The sequence below is a fragment of the Narcine bancroftii genome, chromosome 6, assembly GCF_036971445.1.
Source record: "Narcine bancroftii isolate sNarBan1 chromosome 6, sNarBan1.hap1, whole genome shotgun sequence".
Classification (NCBI taxonomy): Eukaryota; Metazoa; Chordata; class Chondrichthyes; order Torpediniformes; family Narcinidae; genus Narcine; species Narcine bancroftii.
The window spans coordinates 54,602,965-54,624,722 of NC_091474.1; the positions used below are offsets into that span (position 1 = coordinate 54,602,965).

Genomic DNA, 21,758 nt, shown 5'->3' on the forward strand with positions numbered 1-21,758 from the left:
TGTCTAGTGAGACTATATTTGAGTTTTCTACAAATTCTCTCTCTTAAGATTCAGTCTCAACCTGGTTTTCCCAATACACTTGCAAACAAACAAACAAAGTTTTCCAAAAAAGGTGAAAGCAGTTCATTCAGATTGCTGGCCAACTGCATATTAAAGTACGCAATAGCATCAAGAAAGAAAACAAATTTACTATCGAGTCATTTGAGTCTTTGTGAAATCAGATTCCATTTGAAATCAGCAGAATCACAGGTCAACTGTACTGCAGAGAAGGACATTTCATCACCAGTCTCACCTGGTCTCGGGTCTCTCCTTCCTGCACTTGGATTCCTTGCAGTTGCTTCTCATAATTGGAGCACATATCACAACGGCGGCCTAATTTGTTTCCAGCATTCTGTACCTGCAAGAAAGCAGCACACAAGGAATGTCAGGGAAAATGGACATGATGTAAATACAATCACAATTCAAAAGAAAAACAGCATTACTTTTTGAAAAGTAGATTGAACTACAGGTATAAGAAATTTATTTCCCTTTACCTAATGTTACCTTACATTTGGTGATTTTAGATTTTAGCTGACCTTCCACCTTAATTGTATTTTTATGGCATTCTCACATCCTTCATTTCTTTTGATATGAAAATGGAGAGAATACACAGGTTAGGGTAGGATTAGGATAAAGGTGGATCATTCAATGGTTAACACAGAATTAGTAAACCAGGAACAAACAGGCTGTAGAAGGTAGCAAACAAAGCCATGTCCACCATGGGCTCTGACCTACCATCCAATGCATGGCTTCTGGTAAAACCTTCTTTTCTATTTTGTTTTTCAATACTAGACAATTCGCAATAACATGACCAGGTTTCTTACAAAAATGACATAAAAATCCAGAAGTTCTGTCCTTTCCAACCTTCATTTCATCTTTTCTCTTAACACTCTCTCTGGATGTAATTTCAGGTTTACTATCCTGCTCCATATTAATCCTCTGAACAGGTCTATTAATCTGTTTCACATAACTTTCTGAAAATGCCTACTATTCTGAGATGTACTTTTGTGAATCAGCGCAAATTCGTCTGCTAATCCATCTGTTTGACGCCACATAGCCACGTCTCTCTCATCCAGGTATAATTTAATCTCCTTTGGGACATACCTTTTAATTTCCCCTAACATCAATTCTCTCAATCTTTCAAAATCATTATTCTGAGCAAAATCCATATAAGATTGATTCCATGTTTTTTATCAAACTCCTAAATTTTTGCCTATATGCTTCTGGAACCAACTCATAAGCTTTCAATACTGTTTCTTTAACAGTGTAATTTGCCACTTGCTGTGCAGTCAAGCTAGAGTATGCAATTTGTGCTTTTCCCCTCAATACACTTTGGAGCATTAAAGACCTCTTCTTTTGGCCATTTTGAGCTCTCAGCGACCTTTTCAAAAAGCTGAAAATAGGTACCTATATCTCTCTCATCAAAAGGAGGCACTAGATTTATATCTTTACTAGCCAAAAACCTCTCCCCAGGAGTTCCAGCCTCAGCTCTCTTACTTATCTCCCTCTCAATTTTAATCCCTTCTAATTGATACTGTTTTTCAGCTTTTTCTGCCTGATATTTCCTTTTTTTTCAGCTTCCTTTGTCTGATATTTTCTGTTTCTCAGCCTCTTCTCTTTGCCTTTCAGCCTGGTCTGCCTCAAACAGTCTCTGTTTCTCAGCCTCCAACACCCTCCATTTTTCTCTTTCTTCTTCTCTCCTTAATTTCTCCAATTCCAATTCACCAGATCTATCCTCTGGAAAATCTTCTGTCTTTCTGAACAAATTTACCCTCACCTATATAATATTTCACTATAATCCTCTAAATTTGAACTTTCCTCATCCAATGTTTAACTTCAGTCAGTTTTGATGCCTTAGAAATAACCATCTGTTCCTCTTTTCTCTTGCTCTTCAGCACTGCAGGTGATGGTTGTGACAAAATTTTTATCAACATCCATTGCTGCTGTTTTTCACACTGAAGCTTTAAATTAGCTTGGGAAAAAAAACCAATTGACTAATAATCCAATAAAACTCGTGTTCAATTGACTGGATGAGCTCCCATAAAATGTTATGAGCCCAAAGGACCCCAAAACCCAATGGCAATAGACATTCACTAAAACAAGTAGCTACTTAAACAAAAGTTGCTTTTAATCATCTTTAAACATGAAAACAGAATCAAACTTTAACTTATCTCTATTAAATTAACTACCCAACTTAACCCTCTTCTAATTCTAAGAGCACATGTATGTGAGATGTGTGTAAATGTAAGAAAAGTTCTTTGGTTCACTGTCCAATCTCATTTCTCATTCTTCCAAGTTTTCCGGTTGCAGGCAATTCTTATACTGTGCACAGAATTTAACATTTATAAAGTTCACCAGGCTTTGGTGCTTGAAAGGTAAATAGTTACAGCTCAGGAAGGTTCTTGTCAGCTTTCAGAGAGAGATTTGTTATTCCAGGACATCCACAACTGATGTGAATCAGCCACTTCAGTGTCTTGCCGAAGAAATGTCCCCTCAGGGTTCTCCAGATGATAACCTCTTTCTTTCAGATTACCACAGAGTGCCTTTTTGTTTCTCTTATTTCAAGTGAAACATTAAACAGCCAGTTCTCTCCTCTTGCATGATCCACAAGGGCTTTGACCAGGCTGAACTCATAACCCATCAACCAAATGGAGTTTTCCACAAGCTTTCCAGCTTGTCCTGTTCCAGTTCCAGCTGCTGACTGTTAAACTGTCGAACTGATCTCTCTCTCTCTCAGACACAGAAAAAAAATCTGTTTGACTCTCTCTGCTTGCAAAACCACATAATCCTCTTAGAACAGCAAGTTCCCCTCCAGACTGTCTGTGGCTCCAACAAGCTTTTTTTCATCTGTTGCCTTTTGTAAACAACAATCCATTAGTGAAGCCCCTCCAATACCAGGCAGTGATGCAACCAGCCAGAATGCTCTCCACGGTACACCTGTAGAAGTTTTTGAGAGTCTTCGGTGACATGCCTAATCTCCTCAAACACCTCACAAAGTATAGCCTCTGGAGGACTGACTTCTTGATTGCATCAACAAACTAAACCGCTTCCTCAGACCCATAACCCTCTAATTTTCTTGCATTCGAGTGCCTGTCTAAGAGCCTTTTAAATGTTCCTATTGTAACAGCTTCCACTACCACCTCTAGCAATGCATCCCAAGCAATCATTACTTTCTCCTTAAAAAAAACTTAACCCTGACGTCTCCCCTAAACTTTCCTTTCCTCACCTTGTACAGATGTCCTTGCTAGTCTCACCCTGGGAAAAAGGTGCTGGCTGTTCACCTTATCGATGCCTTTCATAATCTTGTAGACCTCTAGTAAGTCACATTTCATCCTTCCTCACTCCAATGAGAAAAACCATAACCTTGCCTCATAAGACATGTTCTCCAATCCAGGCAACATCCTGGCAAATTTCCTCTGCACTTGAGGATTGTGTAAAAGAGCAGAAAGAATTGGGATATGCTTAAACTTGTTCAAAGCCTTGAACTACCTATTAGCAGCTTCACAAAATATATTATGTGCAAAGCTAAGCAAAGAGGGATAGATGTATGTAAACTACAAGGGCAATCCCAGGAGTTGGCATGATTTTAGAGTGGTTTGTGAAGAATGGGATAAGAGACAGAAACAGACAAAAAGAGACAGGAAAAGAAAATACATTAATGACAGAGGATACTGGCTGTGGTAAAGAAATAATAAAAATGGAAAAAGAACATTGAAAACAAGAATAGAACTGAGGTACTCCACACCTCTACTCAGACATACCAAACACATCCTCAAATGATACTGACAATGATTGGGAAGGGGCAAGGCAACCTTGTAATCCTGTAATAACTACAGCAGCATCAGCACCTGTTTTACCCACCTTGCTGTCTCAGCCACCAGTTCAACAGCCACTTTACTGTCACCAACCATAGTTTCCCAGGCAGTCAGGAAGACCAACACCCATTTCTACCTGCACGTGCAGTCAGACTTGACCTCTGCTGAATTTGACCCCTGACTCAGGCTATTAGTTTTTTCACAATCAATACCGATTCAACATTAATTGTCTATGAGAATTATTCTTAATTCTCTAGCTGGTGTGTAGGAACAAGCACCCAGAACCCCTGGACCCCTTCTGATCTCTGTGGTATATTAAATGTTGCATTGGACAAAATGGAAGCCCCCTCCCAATGATACTATAATTACTTGAGAATGACCATAACTATCTATTTCACTAACTGGAGAGATTTGTTCCCATTTGCTATGGCTGCCCTTACACCGTCTAATTCATTGCCCACCTTGGGCAAGGCAACCACGACCAGCAGGTCGCGGCTGGTCAAACTGAACTGCAGATTGTTGAAAAATATATTGAACACTTTGTCCCCAGGTTCTGGTTCCCCCATAGATGTAACTAAGGAGAGACCCTAGACAGCTTCCTAGAATGCTTTAATGTCATCGATTCTGCACGAATGGAGTGATCCTTACACAGTATATGGACTAGTCCCCAGAGCACTGTCCTCTCCTCCTGTAAGCCCTGCTCAACAAGGTGGTGGACAAAATTAAAGTTAACATGATTCCACACAAGCCTAACTTAATCAGGTTCTGAAAGACTTTTGGGACAGTTCTGAAAACACTATCCTAACCAGAGTTAAGACAGACTATCTTCAGCAAAGGAGACACACACTATGTCTCCTCTGGAGGAAACCAAAGAACCCTATGGGATCAATACCCTCAACACGATTATCCCCCATCTAATCCAGCATCAGGAAACTATCCACCCCCTATAGACCCCTGAGGAGGGTCACCATATTACTGGCCAGTCAGAAAGCCTCCAGAGATGAGTATTATAATTGTGGCCAAGGGGGTCATTGGCAGCAGGACTGCCCTGAATGCCCCAGAAGGTAGAGAAACCCATGGCTTTGTTGTGGACCCCCACGAGTCCTCTTTCTGCCCATGAGCCTTTAGCACAGTGGTTCCCAACCTTTTACTTTCCACTCACATATCACTTTAAGTATTCCCTATGCCTTAAGTGTTCTGTGATTAATAAGGGATTGCTTAAGGTCGTATGTGGGTGGAAATAAAAAGTTTGAAAACCACTGTTTTAATCATTCCAAATTGATTCGTTATGTGCACAGTTTCATAACTCCAAAGGAAATGGGCCAATGACAATTTTTCTCAAGCAAAATATTTCAGTAATAATTGGGTCTAGAGCAGTGATTCTCAACCTTCCCTTCCTACTCACATACCACCTTAAGCAATCACTTACTAATCACAGAACATTTATGGCAGGGAATACATAAAGTGGAATGTGAGTGGAAAGTAAAAGCTTGGGAACCCACTGCTTTAGCATGACAAATGACTTCAAATTGCCCATCCTCACTACCAGCTATTGTAATTGGGGACTCATTGGTTAGAAAAGTGGATAGGAGGTTCTATGAACGAGATCGATGTATGTTGCCTCCCAGGTGCCAGAGTCAGGGATGTCTCTGATTGAGTTGACAGCATTCTGGAGGAGGAGGGCGAGCAGCCAAATGTTGTGGTTCATGTGGGAATCAATGACATAGATGGGAGTATGAATAAGAGGATGTGTCAGATGAATGAGTGGCTGAAGAGTTGGTGTAGGGGGTAGGGATTCAGATTCATGGATCATTAGTATCTCTTTTAGAGACAGTCAGGCTGCACATGAACTGGAAAGGGACCAACATCGTGGTGGCCAGGTTTGCTAGGGGACGGTTTAAACTAGTTTGGCAGGGGAGTGGGAACCAGAGAATAAGGCAGAAGGTCAAAAACATGATGTTATGAAGCCAATTAGAGGGTATCTAATGTGTCTATTTCAATGCCAGGAGTATTAGGAATAAAAGGGATGAACTTAAGAGCATGGATCAGTACTTGGCCATTACAGAGACTTGATTGGAGGAAGACCAGGATTGACTGATACAGGAACCGGGGTTCAATTGTTTTAAAAGTAATAGGATGGGAGGTAAAGAAGGGGGTGGGGGGGGGGGGAGTAGCATTCCTGGTCATGGTTAGTATCACAGTTATAGAAAGGGAGGACGCTGCAGAGGGAGTGTTCACTGAGTCAGTGTGGGTGAAAGTCACATATAAGAAGGGAACAATAAGTGTACTAGGAGTAGTCTATAGGGCTTCATATAACCCTTGGGACACCGAGGAGCAGATAAGCAGGCAGATTTTGGAATAGTGCAGAAAATACAGGATTGTAGTTATGGGTGATTTCAACTTCCCTAATATTGACTCAGTTCCTGACTGCAAGATGGATAGATGGGGCTGAATTTGTCAGGTGTATCCAAGAGGACTCTTGACACAGTATATGGACCAGCTGATGAGAGGAGAGGCCATACAGATGAACCTGGTCAGGTGGTGGACCTCTCGGTGATTTCAGAGAGAGTGATGACAACTCTCTGAGCTTTAGCATAGCTATAGATAAGGATAAAAGCAGTCAAAATGGGAAAGTGTTTAATTGGGGAATGGCTAAATTATGATTGGATAAGGCAGGGACTAACTAGCAAGAGCAAATTGGAAACAGATGTTCAAGGGTGAAAGCACAGAACTAATGTGGAGGAAGTTTAAGGACCACGTGTTGGGTTCAGGGAAAAGATGGTAGAAAAAGGGAACCAAGAGGAAGTAGGAAGAAGGAAGCAGGAAGCACTCGTGCAAAGTATATGGTAGCCAGAAAGGACTTAGGAGAGCTCGAAGAGGGCATGAGAAGGCCTTGGCATGTAGGATTAAGGAGAACCCCAAGGTGTTCAATGCGTATGTGAAGAATAGAAGGATAAAGGAGACAACATGAGCCTGGAGGCAGAGGAGGTTGGGGAGGTCCTAAATAAATATTTTGTGTCAGCATTCACAGGAGAAAACGACCCTTGATTAGGGTGAGGTCTGAACAGAAAGGCTTGTATGCTGGACAATGTGGAGATTAAGGAAAAGAAAGTGTTGGATATTCCCCAAGTCTGAAATGAGAAAAAGACAGAGCTCACATACCGTCTCCATGGCTTTAATACTGGAACGTGCTCATAGAGTTTTAAGAAGAAAATCTTTTTCAGGACAGAATCCAAGACCTGTTCTGATCTGTTGTTTAAACTATTGTGACAGAGAGACAATTTTACGTACGGCTATTAGAAATGCCCAGCAAAATAGATCTCCTTTGATGGTTCAGAATAATCCTGTTTTCTTCTATCAAGATTTGAGTCAAGAAATTATGTTTCAACGACGCAAATTTAATTCTGTGAAAGAACTGTTGTGGAAAAAAAGACATAAGGCAACATTCAGGTATCCTGCGGTACTGAAGATTTTTCAGGATGGAAATCAGCCAAAGTTCTTTGACAATCCTAAAGAGGCTATGGACTTTGCTCAGTCTCTACCAATCATGCAGTTTCAGGAACGATGTAGTCCTTCAAGGTCTCCAAAGAGAGTAGAGATGTAAGATGGGATCCAGATTTTTAAAAGCAATGGTGGCCGAAGTGGTAACGTTGATATAAAAAAATAAATCTTTTATTTTGATGATAGTTTAATGAAATGGGAGTTGGGAGAGGGAACTGGGTGGGCACTAGTTTCCAGAAGTCATCAGCTACCTGTGAGTTATCTCACACCCAATATTTTGGGGGAGTTACCGCTTTGGGCGGTTTAAACAGGAAGAGGTAGTCGTGACCTCCGACCTGTTTTTTTTTTTCTTTTTAATTTTCGGGTTAAGAAGTGAAGGTTTTTTTAATTTTTTTAAAATAAATAATTTTTTTTAAAACTCATTTTGTTTTCTGATTGTAATTGAGAGGGAATTAGGAGGTTTTTTTTTCTCTCCTTTTTTTTCTCTTTTTTTGGGGTTTTTATTTTCTCTTTTTTTAAGAGGATGATGTCACAGAAGATAATAAGTCAAAAATTGAGGATGTTGAATTAGACAAAGAGGAAGATGAGGGGAAAGGTGATAAGAAGAAAAAGAAGAAAACCAAGTATAAATACATTGAGGGAGAAGAGTTTAATAAAATTAAGTTAATTTCGATAGAGAATTTGGAAGATGTTATAAATGAAGAATATGGAGAATTTTATAAGAGTTTGAACTTTTTTTCCCCTTTTTTTATACAAGGGGAGGGGAAGGGAATAAAAAGTTTATCTGATTGTTTTTCTAAGGGATGTTTTTGTTCTCTCGATGAATTATAAAGGAAACTTGGTATTAATGGAAATTTTGTATTTATGTATTATTAATTATGATTTTTTTGTACAACAGATATGTGATTGATATAAGATTTTAATATTTGAACTTAGTTTTAAAGTGGATTTCATTTGTTAAATACATGTATTATGTTTGATTTAAATATATGTTTAAGGGTATTATTTTAGTATTGATATTTTTTTGTTGTTAGTAATTTTTTTTGTTGTTAAGTTTTATCCTTTTTTTGTAAGTGGGGTTTTTTCTATTTTATTTACAACATTGTTAATTAATTCTTCACTCTTTATTTGGGGGGGGGTTGGACTAATTTTAAATTAGACGATTAATGTTGTGTTATATGGTGTGGAGGGGAGGGCGCTCTGTAATAATTTGGTGTCTCACCTCATGTTTTGATTCTGCTGAGTTGAAATGGAGCATAGTGATGGAGGGGAATTCCGCTAAGACTCGAGTGAATTCATTGTCAGCAGTACTTACCGAGAATAGATGGGGGTTAGTAAGTTCGGTGCCCTTGAACGAAAGTGTCTGAAATGTCTGGGCATGTACCAGCCAACGTCCCTTAATGTCCACCAGCAGCGAGTTGGCTCTCAGGAAATTGGCACCCAGTAATATTAGTTGTATGGCCACCACCGTAAACTTCCAGGTGAATTTTCTGTCCCAAAAGCGGAGGGTACCAAATGTCCAAATGATGGAGCTGTTTGCTGCTTGAAGCTCCTGTCCCACTTTGCAGCTGTGGGCTTCTGGGCTGGATGGAAAGAGGACGCTATTTTGTCCACCAAGAAACGTCAGCCCAACAGGGAGTCTTGGATGGGAGGAAGCTATGCAGTTAGCTGGTCGTTGCAGCCATCAACAACAGACGGCCTTGGTGTTCCTTGGAACGCTCAGGGGGATTGACATCGATAGGCCTTGGAACCCCACCATTGATGATAGAAACAGTACTTCTCACTGGTGGGGTGCGTCAATCGGGCTTCAGGCTTCCTGGCCAGGTGTTCGCAAGGTCCTGTCACCTGTTCAAGCGAAGTGCAGGCATCCTTCTTTGCCACCCATAGCACGTCTCCTCGGGCAGCTACCCTCCTGGGATTGTCAAAGTCTTCCTCCACGAGGAGCAGCCGGATCTCTTCAGGTCCAGAAAAATCTGCTGGAACAATGGACAAGAGGTGTGGCCATCGTTGAGAGCGAGCATGTTCCTCATGAGGGCAGAAGGGGCCTTATCCCCCAAAATGTCATTGTGCAGCTGTTGGGCCTCACGCTCACGCTTCAAGATCCTGAAAGTGCTTCTTGATGGCTACATACTTCCTTTGCTCTGGGGGCTGTTGGAGGAAGTCGACGATGCAGGCTGTGATGTCTTGATCAAGGGCGCTGGCCATGTGGTAGTAGCGCGTGTCTGCGGAGATCTGGCGAATGGCAAACTGTGCCTTGGCCTCTTAAAACCACACTCGTGACTGCAATGTCCAGAAGCCTGGCAGCTTCGTAGGCTGTTCCTCCATCATTGGGTCTGAAGCGTCATTTGGACCAATCGGGGTCACCAGTGTAGCAGGGTCACTACGGTTATGGTTTGAGGTAGAAAGAAGACACGCACACCAAGGGAGTGTAATTGACACTGACTATAATGGGCTGCAGCTCTGCCTTTTATGGGCAGCTGGCCGTGTCATCACTGAGGTGTGGCTTGAGCGAGGCTGGCTGCTGATTGGTTGTCCTGGACGCACAGGCCAGAATTGGAACTCCTGTGATCTGCTGGCTGTGATTGGCTGATTCAACCACCTCTGGGAGTGAATGTCTCATCCTGCATGCTGTCTGGCCGATTGTTGTGTTCAACAACTGTTTGCTGTGTTGGCCCGTGGAGTGGAACGCAGGCCGCTACATAGTTAAGTTTATCCATTTTTTCAAATCTTCATTTATTTTCTTAAGTAATGGAATTTTTCAAATTATACAAATTTTTCAAATTATTATCTGTATGTATTGCTCAATACTTAATCCTAACATCAGTACACTTTAATTGAATATTTTTTTGACATTGTGAATAATCACCTTGTACTAATTCCATTACCTCACTTATTTATTTTATAACCAGAGTCTCTTGCATAATTTAGGCAATGATAACTGTAGTTGAGTTAAATATACCAACACATCAACTGCAAATAAACTAATCTTATGCTCAGTTTGACTTAACATAAAACCTTTTAACTGCTGATCTTTGTGGATTATTTGTGCAATAGGTTTTTAATCACCCACATAAACAAAGCTGGAGATAAAGGACATTCTTGTCTATGTGGCGTCCCACAATTCCGGAGATCGGACCGGCACATTGCGCGGCAGCGACTCCCAGGACAACAAACCAGCGTGGGTATAGGCTGGGGCAGCATCAGACCAACAGCTCTAAAATGGCATTGGTCAAGTTGCCCAGCTAACTCTGCAGAAACAGGCTGGGGAAGAAGGGTATTAATTTGCATGGATGTTCCCGCCTACTATTGTTATTCATATGGATGATTCAGGCAATCAGCAAAAACGGTGGGAACTTGAACAGTTTAAAAGCAGCCTTTCCAGCCCTAATAAAGAAGTGAGCTTAACCTGTCACACTCTTGTGTGTGTGTGTGTGTGTGTGTGTGTGTGTGTGTGTTTCTTTGTAGCGGTTGGCCTACATCTACTTGATCTAGTCAAATTAAATGATTGTGATATCTGCCCATTAGTTATTACTTTAGCTTTAGGACTTTTATAAAGTGCTTTAATCCAATTTACAAAATTTAGTCCAAAGCCAAATTTACCCAAAACTTTAAATAAAAACTGCCATTCTAATCTATCAAAAGCTTTTTTCTGCATCCAATGCAACTACAACGATCCTTTTTTTTGTGCTAAATTATACTTAATAACCTCACTATATCTTTAGAAGTTTATTTATTTTTAATAAAGCCCATTTGATCCATATCCATTAATTCAGGAAGACAATCATTTATTTTATTTGCTAATACCTTTGCTATAATTTTATAATCAACATTAAACAACAAAATAGGTCGATATGAAGCTGATTTTAATGGATTTCTGTCTTTTTTAGGAATAACCATAATTATCGCTGTATAACTGGCTTTTGGAAGAATGTGTAGCCTAAAAGCTTGTTCCATTATCTGCATAAATAAAGGAATTATTAAATATTTAAATTCCTTAAAAAATTCTAGAGAATCCATCCTCTCCAGGAGACATTAATTAACTTCTTGATCAGTAAATGCTCCATCTAAATTGTCTTTATCTATCTCAGTTAATCTGGGCAATGTTATTTGCAACAAATAATTATCTATAATAGTTTTATCCTATAATGTGTATAAAGTGTATATTTTTTCTTAAAATTCCCTAAAAGTTTCATTTATTTGTGGTTTAAATGTCACTTCCTTTTTATCTTGTATTGCATTAATTGTTCTAGAAGTTTGTTCTACCTTTAATTGACAAGCCAAAACTTTCCCCTTATTCCTATTTCTGTTTAGACCCAAGAATAATTTTCTCTGTTCTATAAGTTGACATTGTATTATCTTGTAACTTTTTTTTAATCAATTAAATGTCTATGTTTATCCTCTGATGGTGAGATTTGAATCTTTTTCCAATAGTTATTACTTTTTCTAATTTATCTATCTCTCTCATATAATCTGTCCTTTCAAATATGCTTTTAATGCATTCCAAATAATAAATTTATCCTACACTGAATGTAAATTAATGTCACAAAATAATTTAATATGTTGTCTTGTAAAACCACGAAAATCTTCCCTTTTTAATAACAAAGAATTTAATCTCCATCTACTGACTGCTGTTTTCAAATAAATTTCAATTCCATAAACAATGGAGAATGATCCAACATTATTCTTGCTTTATAATCAATATTCAAAACTCTTGATTGATTTTGAACTGAAAGTAAAAAAAATCAATTCAATAATATGAATCATATCTATTAAAATAAAAAGAATAATTTCTATCCCAAGGATGTTTCTTTCTCCATATATGCACTGTTTAAATCCTTCCTTAAATATAACAGTTTTAGCGCTTTAGATTTAACTATTATTCTTGAAGATCCAAAAAGGATCCAAAAACTGAAATCACTTCCTACTAAAATATTTTCATAAACATCCACCATATTTAAAAGAAGTATCTTGTATGAATTTTTCATCTAAATTTAGTGTATAGATATTTAATCAAGTCCACTCCTCAGAAAATATTTAACAATTCACCAGGGTCCATAGTCATGCCCTGAATTTTAATTGGTAATTTTTTCTTAAATAAAATTGATATTCCCCTGGCCTTTGAATTAAATGAAGTAAAAAAATTACTTGATCTACCTAATCTTTTTTCAATTTTAGATGTTTTCAGTTAAATGAGTTTCTTGTAAAAAAGCAATATCCACTCCTAATTTCTTAATATAAGACTGTAGCAGCCCGGGCCAACACTGGAAATGGCCATCAAATATGGTGACAGGTAAGACATCACACGGGTTGAGATAGGCAGCCAGTGGAACGGTGAAACTGGCCAACCACTTCCGGCGGATTGCAGGGGGGGCCAATTGGGACCCAGATACTGGAACCGACCAATCAGTGGCCGGTCCGCTCAAGGCATGCCCCGGTGGTGACGTGGCCGAGCTGCCCCTGAATAAACTCAGTGTCAAATACACTCTACCAGTGTGTGTGTCTTCTTTCCTCTGCAAGTTCCATGCTACAGTCAAGGAGCTAAAACCAGGAGCTATATAACCTGGCTGTAGCAATAGCGACCCCACTACAGAGGTGACACCGACTGGTCCAAATGGTGTTAGGACTCGACGATGGAGCAACAACCTGAGGTCAAAGCCATAGCGTTGAAACTGCCCTGCTTCTGGACCGCCCAATCATACTTTGGGTAAAATCAAAGTTCAATTTTTTTCCCCTCTGTTTCTTTTTTTTTTTTTAAAAACATTTACCTGATTCTCCCATCACAATCAGACCATGTACTTGGTTTATGATCACTCAATTTTTACTAAATTGAGGCTGAATATAGATAGAGAACAGCGTATGCTGTATTTGAAGAGAAAATCCAAAAGAAATTCTTCCTTTCATTTGGAATATACCAATGTCATGTCGGATATGATAAACAAGGGTTATGTAAAAAAGGGATCAGAAGATATCTTGGAATGTAAAGATGGTAGAAAATGGTATATAGCTCATCATTGAGTTATACATTCACAAAAAGAGAAACTACCAGTAGTATTTGATTGTGAAGCATCATTTCAAGGAGTTTCATTGAATTCTCAACTTTTACAAGGTCCAGACTTAACCAGTACAGGTACACAATCCTTTTTCCGAAACCCTTGGGGGACAGTGTGTTTCGAATTTTTGATTTTTCCAGATTTCGGAATGCCGACCCGAATTGTGCTGCCGTACCCCCTTTCAATCACCCTGCCGTCTCCCCCAAACCCCACCTCGCCTGCCCAACTCGCCCTGCCGGTCTCCCGGCCACCCGACGCGCTGCCACTCTCCCCCCCTCACCTGCCCGACTCGTGCTGCTGCCTCTCTCCCCACTTGCCAGATTTTGGAGCTTTCTGGATTTTAGATGTCCGGATAAAGGATCGTGTACCTATACTTTAACAGGTGTTCTGATAAGATTTTGTAAAGAGCCTATTGTGATTACAGAAGATACTGAAATGATGTTTCATCAAGTGACAGTACCATCAGAAGATCGTGATTTTCTACAATTGTTATGGTGGCCTAATGTGATTGATTACAGAATGACAGTTCATTTATTTGGAGCAATGTTCTTCGACATTTTATTGCCAGATGAGGTCAAGTAAAAGAATTATGTTCCAATAACTGATCTAACTTTACAGGAGCTCAACTAGAATTACGAAAAGCAATTCAAAATTGGAATCAACATCAAATTCATGACGCGTTACTTCAAAAGGAAATTAGATGGATATTTAACCCACCCACAGGATCACATCATGGTGTGTGGGAAAGAATTATTAGATCAATTAAGAAAATTTTTAATTCCATTTTGAAGGTTAAATACTGAATGATGACAATCTTCAGACAGTATTGTGCGAAATCAAAGCTATTTTAAATAGTCGTCCTATAATTGAAGTTTCCATTGATTGAAATCACATCGAGGTACTTACACTGAATCATCTCTTACTTCTTAAATCTAAACCTTTAATGCCTCTGGGTCAATTTCAGAAAGAAGATATTTATGCAAGATGCAGATGGAGACAAGTGCAGTTTATTGCAGATTTATTTTTGGAAAAGATGGATTAAAGAATATCTTTCATTATTACAAGAAAGACAAAAATGGTCTAAAGCTAAAAGCAATTTTGTATGTGGAGACAATGTAATTATCTTGGATGATTCTGCACCAAGAAATTCTTTGTTGTTGGGGAAAATTGTGGATACAGTTCTGGACAAGAAAGGATTCGTTCAGCAAGTGCAGATTAAAACTTACTTAAATTGTCCTATTACTAAAATCTTTCTTTTAGTAGAAGCAGAAAGTTTTGATTTCTAATCTTATACTTACCATATCTGAAATATCTGAAATATGGTAAGTATAAGATTAGAAATCAAAACTTTCTGCTTCTACTAAAAGAAAGATTTTAGTAATAGGTCAATTTAAGCTGCCACATCCCAGCTTGCTTGGCCACGGCACACGAACCATGGGTGTAAAGGGTGGGGCGAGTACTGCGCACACTGCACTCCACCTAAAAGCTCCTTTGCGCAGGCCCGAGGACAGGTCCACGTCCTCCCCCTCCACGTCCTCCCCCTCAAAAGATGCTCACAAACTCAAGCTAGCATGCTGGAACATCAGAACCATGCTAGACAAGACTGACAGCCACCGACCTGAACGTCGGTCTGCCCTCATTGCACATGAACTCCTCAGACTTGACATCGACATACCCGCTCTCAGTGAAGTCCACCTGGCAGATGTAGGCAGCCTCCAAGAACGCGGCGCGGGCTACACACTCTACTGGTCTGGCAAGCCTTTGGATGAACGACGCCTATCTGGTGTAGGCTTCATGGTCAAGAACTCCATTGCCTCCAAACTCAAAAACCTTCCGACAGGCCACTCGGACCGAATCATGTCCATGCGAATCCCCCTTCAAAACAAGCGTCGCATCACCCTCATCAGTGTCTATGCTCCAACCCTCCAGGCGGAACCAGCAGAAAAGGACAAGTTCTACACTGACCTGCGCAACCTCATCCAACGCACACCTACAGCCGACAAGGTTGTCATCCTTGGCGACTTCAACGCTCGCGTCGGCAAAGACTCAGAAACCTGGCCAGGAATCCTGGGCAAGCATGGTGTCGGCAAGTGCAACGACAATGGGCGCCTCCTGTTGGAGCTCTGCGCAGAACAGCGACTTGTCATTACAAACACCCTTTTACAGCAGAGGGACAGCCTTAAGACTACCTGGATGCATCCCCGATCCAAACACTGGCACCTCCTAGACTACATCCTGGTGCGAGAAAGTGACAAACGAGATGTGCTCCACACCAGGGTCATGCCCAGCGCGGAATGCCACACTGACCACCGGCTGGTTCGCTGCAAGCTCAACCTTCACTTTAAGCCAAAGCCCAGGAACAGTAAAGCCCCCAGAAAGAGGTTCAATGTTGGAAACCTGCAGTCAGACGAAGTGAGAGGAAACTTCCAGGCAAACCTCAAAGCAAAGCTCGACGATGCAATCCGCCTCACGGACCTGTCCCCTGAAACCCTCTGGGATCAGCTGAAGACTACCATACTGCAATCCACTGAAGAGGTACTGGGCTTCTCCTCCAGGAAAAACAAGGACTGGTTCGACAAAAACAGCCAGGAAATCCAGGAGCTGCTGGCAAAGAAGCGAGCTGCCCACCAGGCTCACCTTACAAAGCCGTCCTGTCCAGAGAAGAAACAAGCCTTCTGTCGCGCATGCAGCCATCTTCAGCGCAAACTCCAGGAAATCCAAAATGAGTGGTGGACTAGCCTCGCCAAGCGAACCCAGCTCAGCGCGGACATTGGTGACTTCAGGGGTTTCTACGAGGCTCTAAAGGCTGTGTACGGCCCCTCACCCCGTCCAAAGCCCGCTGCGCAGTTCAGACGGCAAAGTCCTCCTCAGCGACAAGATCTCCATCCTCAACCGATGGTCAGAACACTTCCAATCTCTTTTCAGTGCCAACCGCTCAGTCCAAGATTCCGCCCTGCTCCAGCTCCCTCAAGAGCCCCTAAGGCTAGAGCTGGATGAGGTCCTCACCCAGGGTGAGACGTATAAGGCAATTGAACAACTGAAAAGTGACAAAGCAGCAGGTATGGATGGAATCCCCCTAGAGGTCTGGAAGGCTTGCGGCAAAACTCTGCATGTCAAACTGCATGAGTTTTTAAAGCTTTGTTGGGTCCAAGGAAAACTGCCTCAGGACTTTCGTGATGCCACCATCATCACCCTGTACAAAAACAAAGGCGAGAAATCAGACTGCTCAAACTACAGGGGAATCACGCTGCTCTCCATTGCAGGCAAAATCTACGCTAGGATTTTCCTAAATAGAATAATACCTAGTGTCGCCAAAAATATTCTCCCAGAATCACAGTGCGGCTTTCGCGCAAACAGAGGAACTACTGACATGGTCTTTGCCCTCAGACAGCTCCAAGAAAAGTGCAGAGAATAAAACAAAGGACTCTACATCACCTTTGTTGACCTCACCAAAGCCTTCGACACCGTGAGCAGGAAAGGGCTTTGGCAAATACTAGAGCGCCTCGGATGCCCCACATAGTTCCTCAACATGGTTATCCAACTGCACGAAAACCAACAAGGTCGGGTCAGATACAGCAACGAGCTCTCTGAACCCTTCTCCATTAACAATGGCGTGAAGCAAGGCTGTGTTCTCGCACCAACCCTCTTTTCAATCTTCTTCAGCATGATGCTGAACCAAGCCATGAAAGACCTCAACAATGAAGACGCTGTTTACATCCGGGACCGCACGTATGGCAGTCTCTTCAATCTGAGGTGCCTGCAAGCTCACACCAAGACACAAGAGAAACTTGTCCGTGGACTACTCTTTGCAGACGATGCCGCTTTAGTTGCCCATTCAGAGCCAGCTCTTCAGCGCTTGACGTCCTGCTTTGCAGAAACTGACAACATGTTTGGCCTGGAAGTCAGCTTGAAGAAAACTGAGGTCCTCCATCAGCCAGCTCCCCACCATGACTACCGGCCCCCCCACATCTCCATCGGGCACACAAAACTCAAAACGGTCAACCAGTTTACCTATCTCGGCTGCACCATTTCATCAGATGCAAGGATCGACAACAAGATAGACAACAGACTCGCCAAGGCAAATAGCGCCTTTGGAAGACTACACAAAAGAGTCTGGAAAAACAACCAACTGAAAAACCTCACAAAGATAAGCGTATACAGATCCGTTGTCATACCCACACTCTTGTTCGGCTCCGAATCATGGGTCCTCTATTGGCATCACCTACGGCTCCTAGAACGCTTCCACCAGTGTTGTCTCCGCTCCATCCTCAACATTCATTGGAGCACTTTCATCCCTAACGTCGAAGTACTCAAGATGGCAGAGGTCGACAACATCGAGTCCACGCTGCTGAAGATCCAGCTGCGCTGGGTGGGTCACGTCTCCAGAATGGAGGACCATCGCCTTCCCAAGATCGTGTTATATGGCGAGCTCTCCACTGGCCACCATGACAGAGGTGCACCAAAGAAAAGGTACAAGGACTGCCTAAAGAAATCTCTTGGTTCCTGCCACCTTGACCACCGCCAGTGGGCTGATATCGCCTCAAACCGTGCATTTCGGCGCCTCACAGTTTGGCGAGCAGCAACCTCCTTTGAAGAAGACCGCAGAGCCCACCTCACTGACAAAAGGCAAAGGAGGAAAAACCCAACACCCAACCAACCAATTTTCCCCTGCAACCGCTGCAACCGTGTCTGCCTGTCCCGCATCGGACTTGTCAGCCATAAACGAGCCTGCAGCTGACGTGGACATTTACCCCCTCCATAAATCTTCATCCGCGAAGCCAAGCCAAAGAAAAAGAAGAATAGTAATTATTATAGATTAGTCATTAATGTTTATTATAATAATTAGGGGCCAGGATGTAAAGGTTAAAAACCTTGTGTTTTTGATTTTTGTTAATTCGGTACCTATCCCTTTAAAGAAAATTGTTGTTTGTAGTGTTACTATAGTTACTATTATGTCATATGTCGTAACTTCTTTGAAGAATCATGACAGAGATGCAAGCTCTTGAGATACTTTTCTTTAAATTCATCTTATTTTGCTTATTTCTTTTATATCTGTTTTAAGTTGAATATAACTCAGTGAATACTGTATGCTTTTGAAAATTTCAATGCAAAGTTTTGCAAAAGTTTATCTGTTATATCATCTAATTAAAGCTATTTACAGCTGCAACTACAAAGTTTGATTTATTGGATTAATAAGACAGTAATTTGTAATATCGTCCTCATGTTTCTTGAGGATGACACATTTTGAAATTGGGGAATACTATAACTTGGAAAGTGTCATCCATAATCAGAAGCCCCTCGCCGCCATGTTCGCTATGGTGTCCAACCCATGGTCAGCCTGACAGCAGTTACACCTATCGTTCATATCCAAATTCACCACCACGATCAAGCACATCTTGGGGGAGACCTATGTGGTGGCTGATGCGCTGTCAGAGACGTCAATTCAGTCGGTGCATGCTTTGGCTCCGGGAATGGATTATGCGGTGTTAGCAGATGCACAACTTGGTGGGGGGCGCAATGAACTACTGTCACCGGACTCCGCCTCGAGGACGAATCAATTGGGCTCAGACGTACCAAACTCCTGCCGACATCGGGCAAACTCAGCCCATCATACAGACTGCTTGGAGGGACTGGATCTTCGAGACTTTGCACGGATTAGCCCATCCTTCCATCTAAGCGATCACTTAGCTAATCGCAGATTACTTCATGTGGCACAGCCTACACAAGCAGGTCAGCCACTGGACCAGGACCTGCATTCACTCTTAGACCTCTAAGGTCCTGGGTGGTGAGGTTTGAGCTCCCTGTCGACATCACCTCAGACAGAGGAGCACAGTTCACCTTGGCTCTGTGATCAGTGGCAGTGCAGCTACTAGGACCCTAACTCCACCAGTTGACTGTGTACTTAACAACCCCCTTCAAATTCTAAACACATGTGTATGTAATGTGTGTGTAAGTTCAGAAAAGTTCTTTGGTTCACAATCCATTCTCACTTCTCATTCCTCCAAGTTCACTGGTTGTAGGCATTCTTATACTGTGCACAGAATTTAACGTGTATAAAGTTCACCAGGCTTTGGTGCTTGAAAGGTAAATGGTTACCGCTCATGAAGGTTCTTGTCAGTTTTCAGAGAGATGTGTTGTTCCACGACACCCACAACTGATGTACTTCCACTAGCTACTCCAGGGTCTTGCTGACGAAACTTTCCCCATCAGGGTTTTCTAGATGATAACCTTTTCCTTTCAGGTCACCAGAGAGTTCCTTTCTGTTTCTCTTATTCCAAGGGAAACATTAGACAGCCAGTCCTCTCCTCTTGCATGAACTACACGGGATGTGACTAGGCCATCTTCCACACTGGGGCTTCTTGCCAGCTTTTCCTGTTTCAGTTCCAGCTGCTCTTGCTGGCTAAAACATAGTCAGACTGATCTCTGCTTTTCTCTCTCTCTCACACTGAGAGAAAGCCTGTTTGAATCCCTCTACTTACAAAACCACATGACTCTCTTATAACAGCAAGCTCTCCTTCAGACAATAGCGGCACCGACTTGCTCTTTCATCTGTTGCCTTTGGTAAATAATAATCAATTAGTGAAGTCTCATGAGTATTCTTCAAAGCTCTTGAAAAACGGTGTGAAAAGCCACTATGCCCCCAGTATTTCAAATAAGATCTGTTTTAAAGTGTTTGCATGTTACCTACTCTAACAAACGTTTTCCAATTTATCTCCCAAAAACATTCCTGTCACACCTTCCCCCTCTAAATTTAAATTTAAAATTCAGTTATAACCAAACTGTCCTTAAAATCACTAAAGAGATAATAATATACAATAATATAACATCTTATAATCAAGTAACAATATTGAGAGTATTTTTATACATGATCAATTTTAACATCCTGACAAACAACCTCTTTTTTCTTTTTTCTTTCTTTTCTTTTCCTTCTTTGGCTTGGCTTCACGGTCGAAGATTTATGGAGGGGTAATGTCCACGTCAGCTGCAGGCTCGTTTGTGGCTGACAAGTCCGATGCGGGACAGGCAGACACGGTTGCAGCGGTTGCAAGGGAAAATTGGTTGGTTGGGGTTGGGTGTTGGGTTTTCCTCCTTTGTCTTTTGTGTGAGGTGGGCTCTGGGATCTTCTTCAAAGGAGGTTGCTGCCCGCCGAACTGTGAGGCGCCAAGATGCACGGTTGGAGGCGATATCAGCCCGCTGGCGGTGGTCAATGTGGCAGGCACCAAGAGATTTCTTTAGGCAGTCCTTGTACCTCTTCTTTGGTGCACCTCTGTCTCGGTGGCCAGTGGAGAGCTCACCATATAACACGATCTTGGGAAGGCGATGGTCCTCCATTCTGGAGACGTGACCTACCCAGCGCAGTTTGATCTTCAGCAGCGTGGATTCGATGCTGTCGGCCTCTGCCATCTCAAGAACTTCAATGTTGGAGATGAAGTCGCTCCAATGAATGTTGAGGATGGAGCGGAGACAACACTGGTGGAAGCGTTCTAGGAGCCGTACTTGACGCCGGTAGAGGACCAATGATTCGGAACCGAACAGGAGTGTGGGTATGACAACGGCTCTGTATACGCTAATCTTTGTGAGGTTTTTCAGTTGGTTGTTTTTCCAAACTCTTTTGTGTAGTCTTCCAAAGGTGCTATTTGCGTTGGCTATCTCGTTGTCGATCCTTGCATCTGATGAAATGGTGCAGTCGACATAAGTAAACTGGTTGACCGTTTAGAGTTTTGTGTGCCCGATGGAGATGTGGGGGGGCTGGTAGTCATGGTGGGAGCCGGCTGATGGAGGACCTCAGTTTTCTTCAGGCTGACTTCCAGGCCAAACATTTTGGCAGTTTCCACAAAACAGGACGTCAAGCGCTGAAGAGCTGGCCCTGAATGGGCAACTAAAGTGGCATCGTCTGCAAAGAGTAGTTCACGTACAAGTTGCTCTTGTGTCTTGGTGTGAGCTTGCAGGCACCTCAGATTGAAGAGACTGCCATCTGTGCGGTACCGATGTAAACAGCGTATTCATTGTTGAGGTCTTTCATGGCTTGTTTCAGCATCATACTGAAGAAGATTGAAAAGAGGGTTGGTGCGAGAACACAGCCTTGCTTCACGCCATTATTAATGGAGAATGGTTCAGAGAGCTCATTGATGTGTCACACCCGACCTTGTTGTTTTTCGTGCAGTTTGATAACCATGTTGAGGAACTTTGTGGGGCATCCGAGGCGCTCTAGTATTTGCCAAAGCCCTTTCCTACTCACAGTGTCGAAGGCTTTGGTGAGGTCAACAAAGGTGATGTAGAGTCCTTTGTTTTGTTCTCTGCACTTTTCTTGGAGCTGTCTGAGGGCAAAGACCATGTCAGTAGTTCCTCTGTT

General features: G+C 42.0%; 1 protein-coding gene across 12 annotated transcripts in view; it reads right to left on the minus strand.

The window, feature by feature from the left end:
• rabep1 (rabaptin, RAB GTPase binding effector protein 1) overlaps window positions 1-21,758 on the minus strand; it is a 314,581-nt gene that overhangs the window by 122,628 nt on the left and 170,195 nt on the right. For all 12 annotated transcript variants that reach the window (XM_069885028.1, XM_069885025.1, XM_069885027.1 and 9 more), the window contains one exon: window positions 293-397. In XM_069885028.1, coding sequence (XP_069741129.1) covers window positions 293-397 — 105 coding nt within the window. The remainder of the gene's footprint in view (window positions 1-292; window positions 398-21,758) is intronic.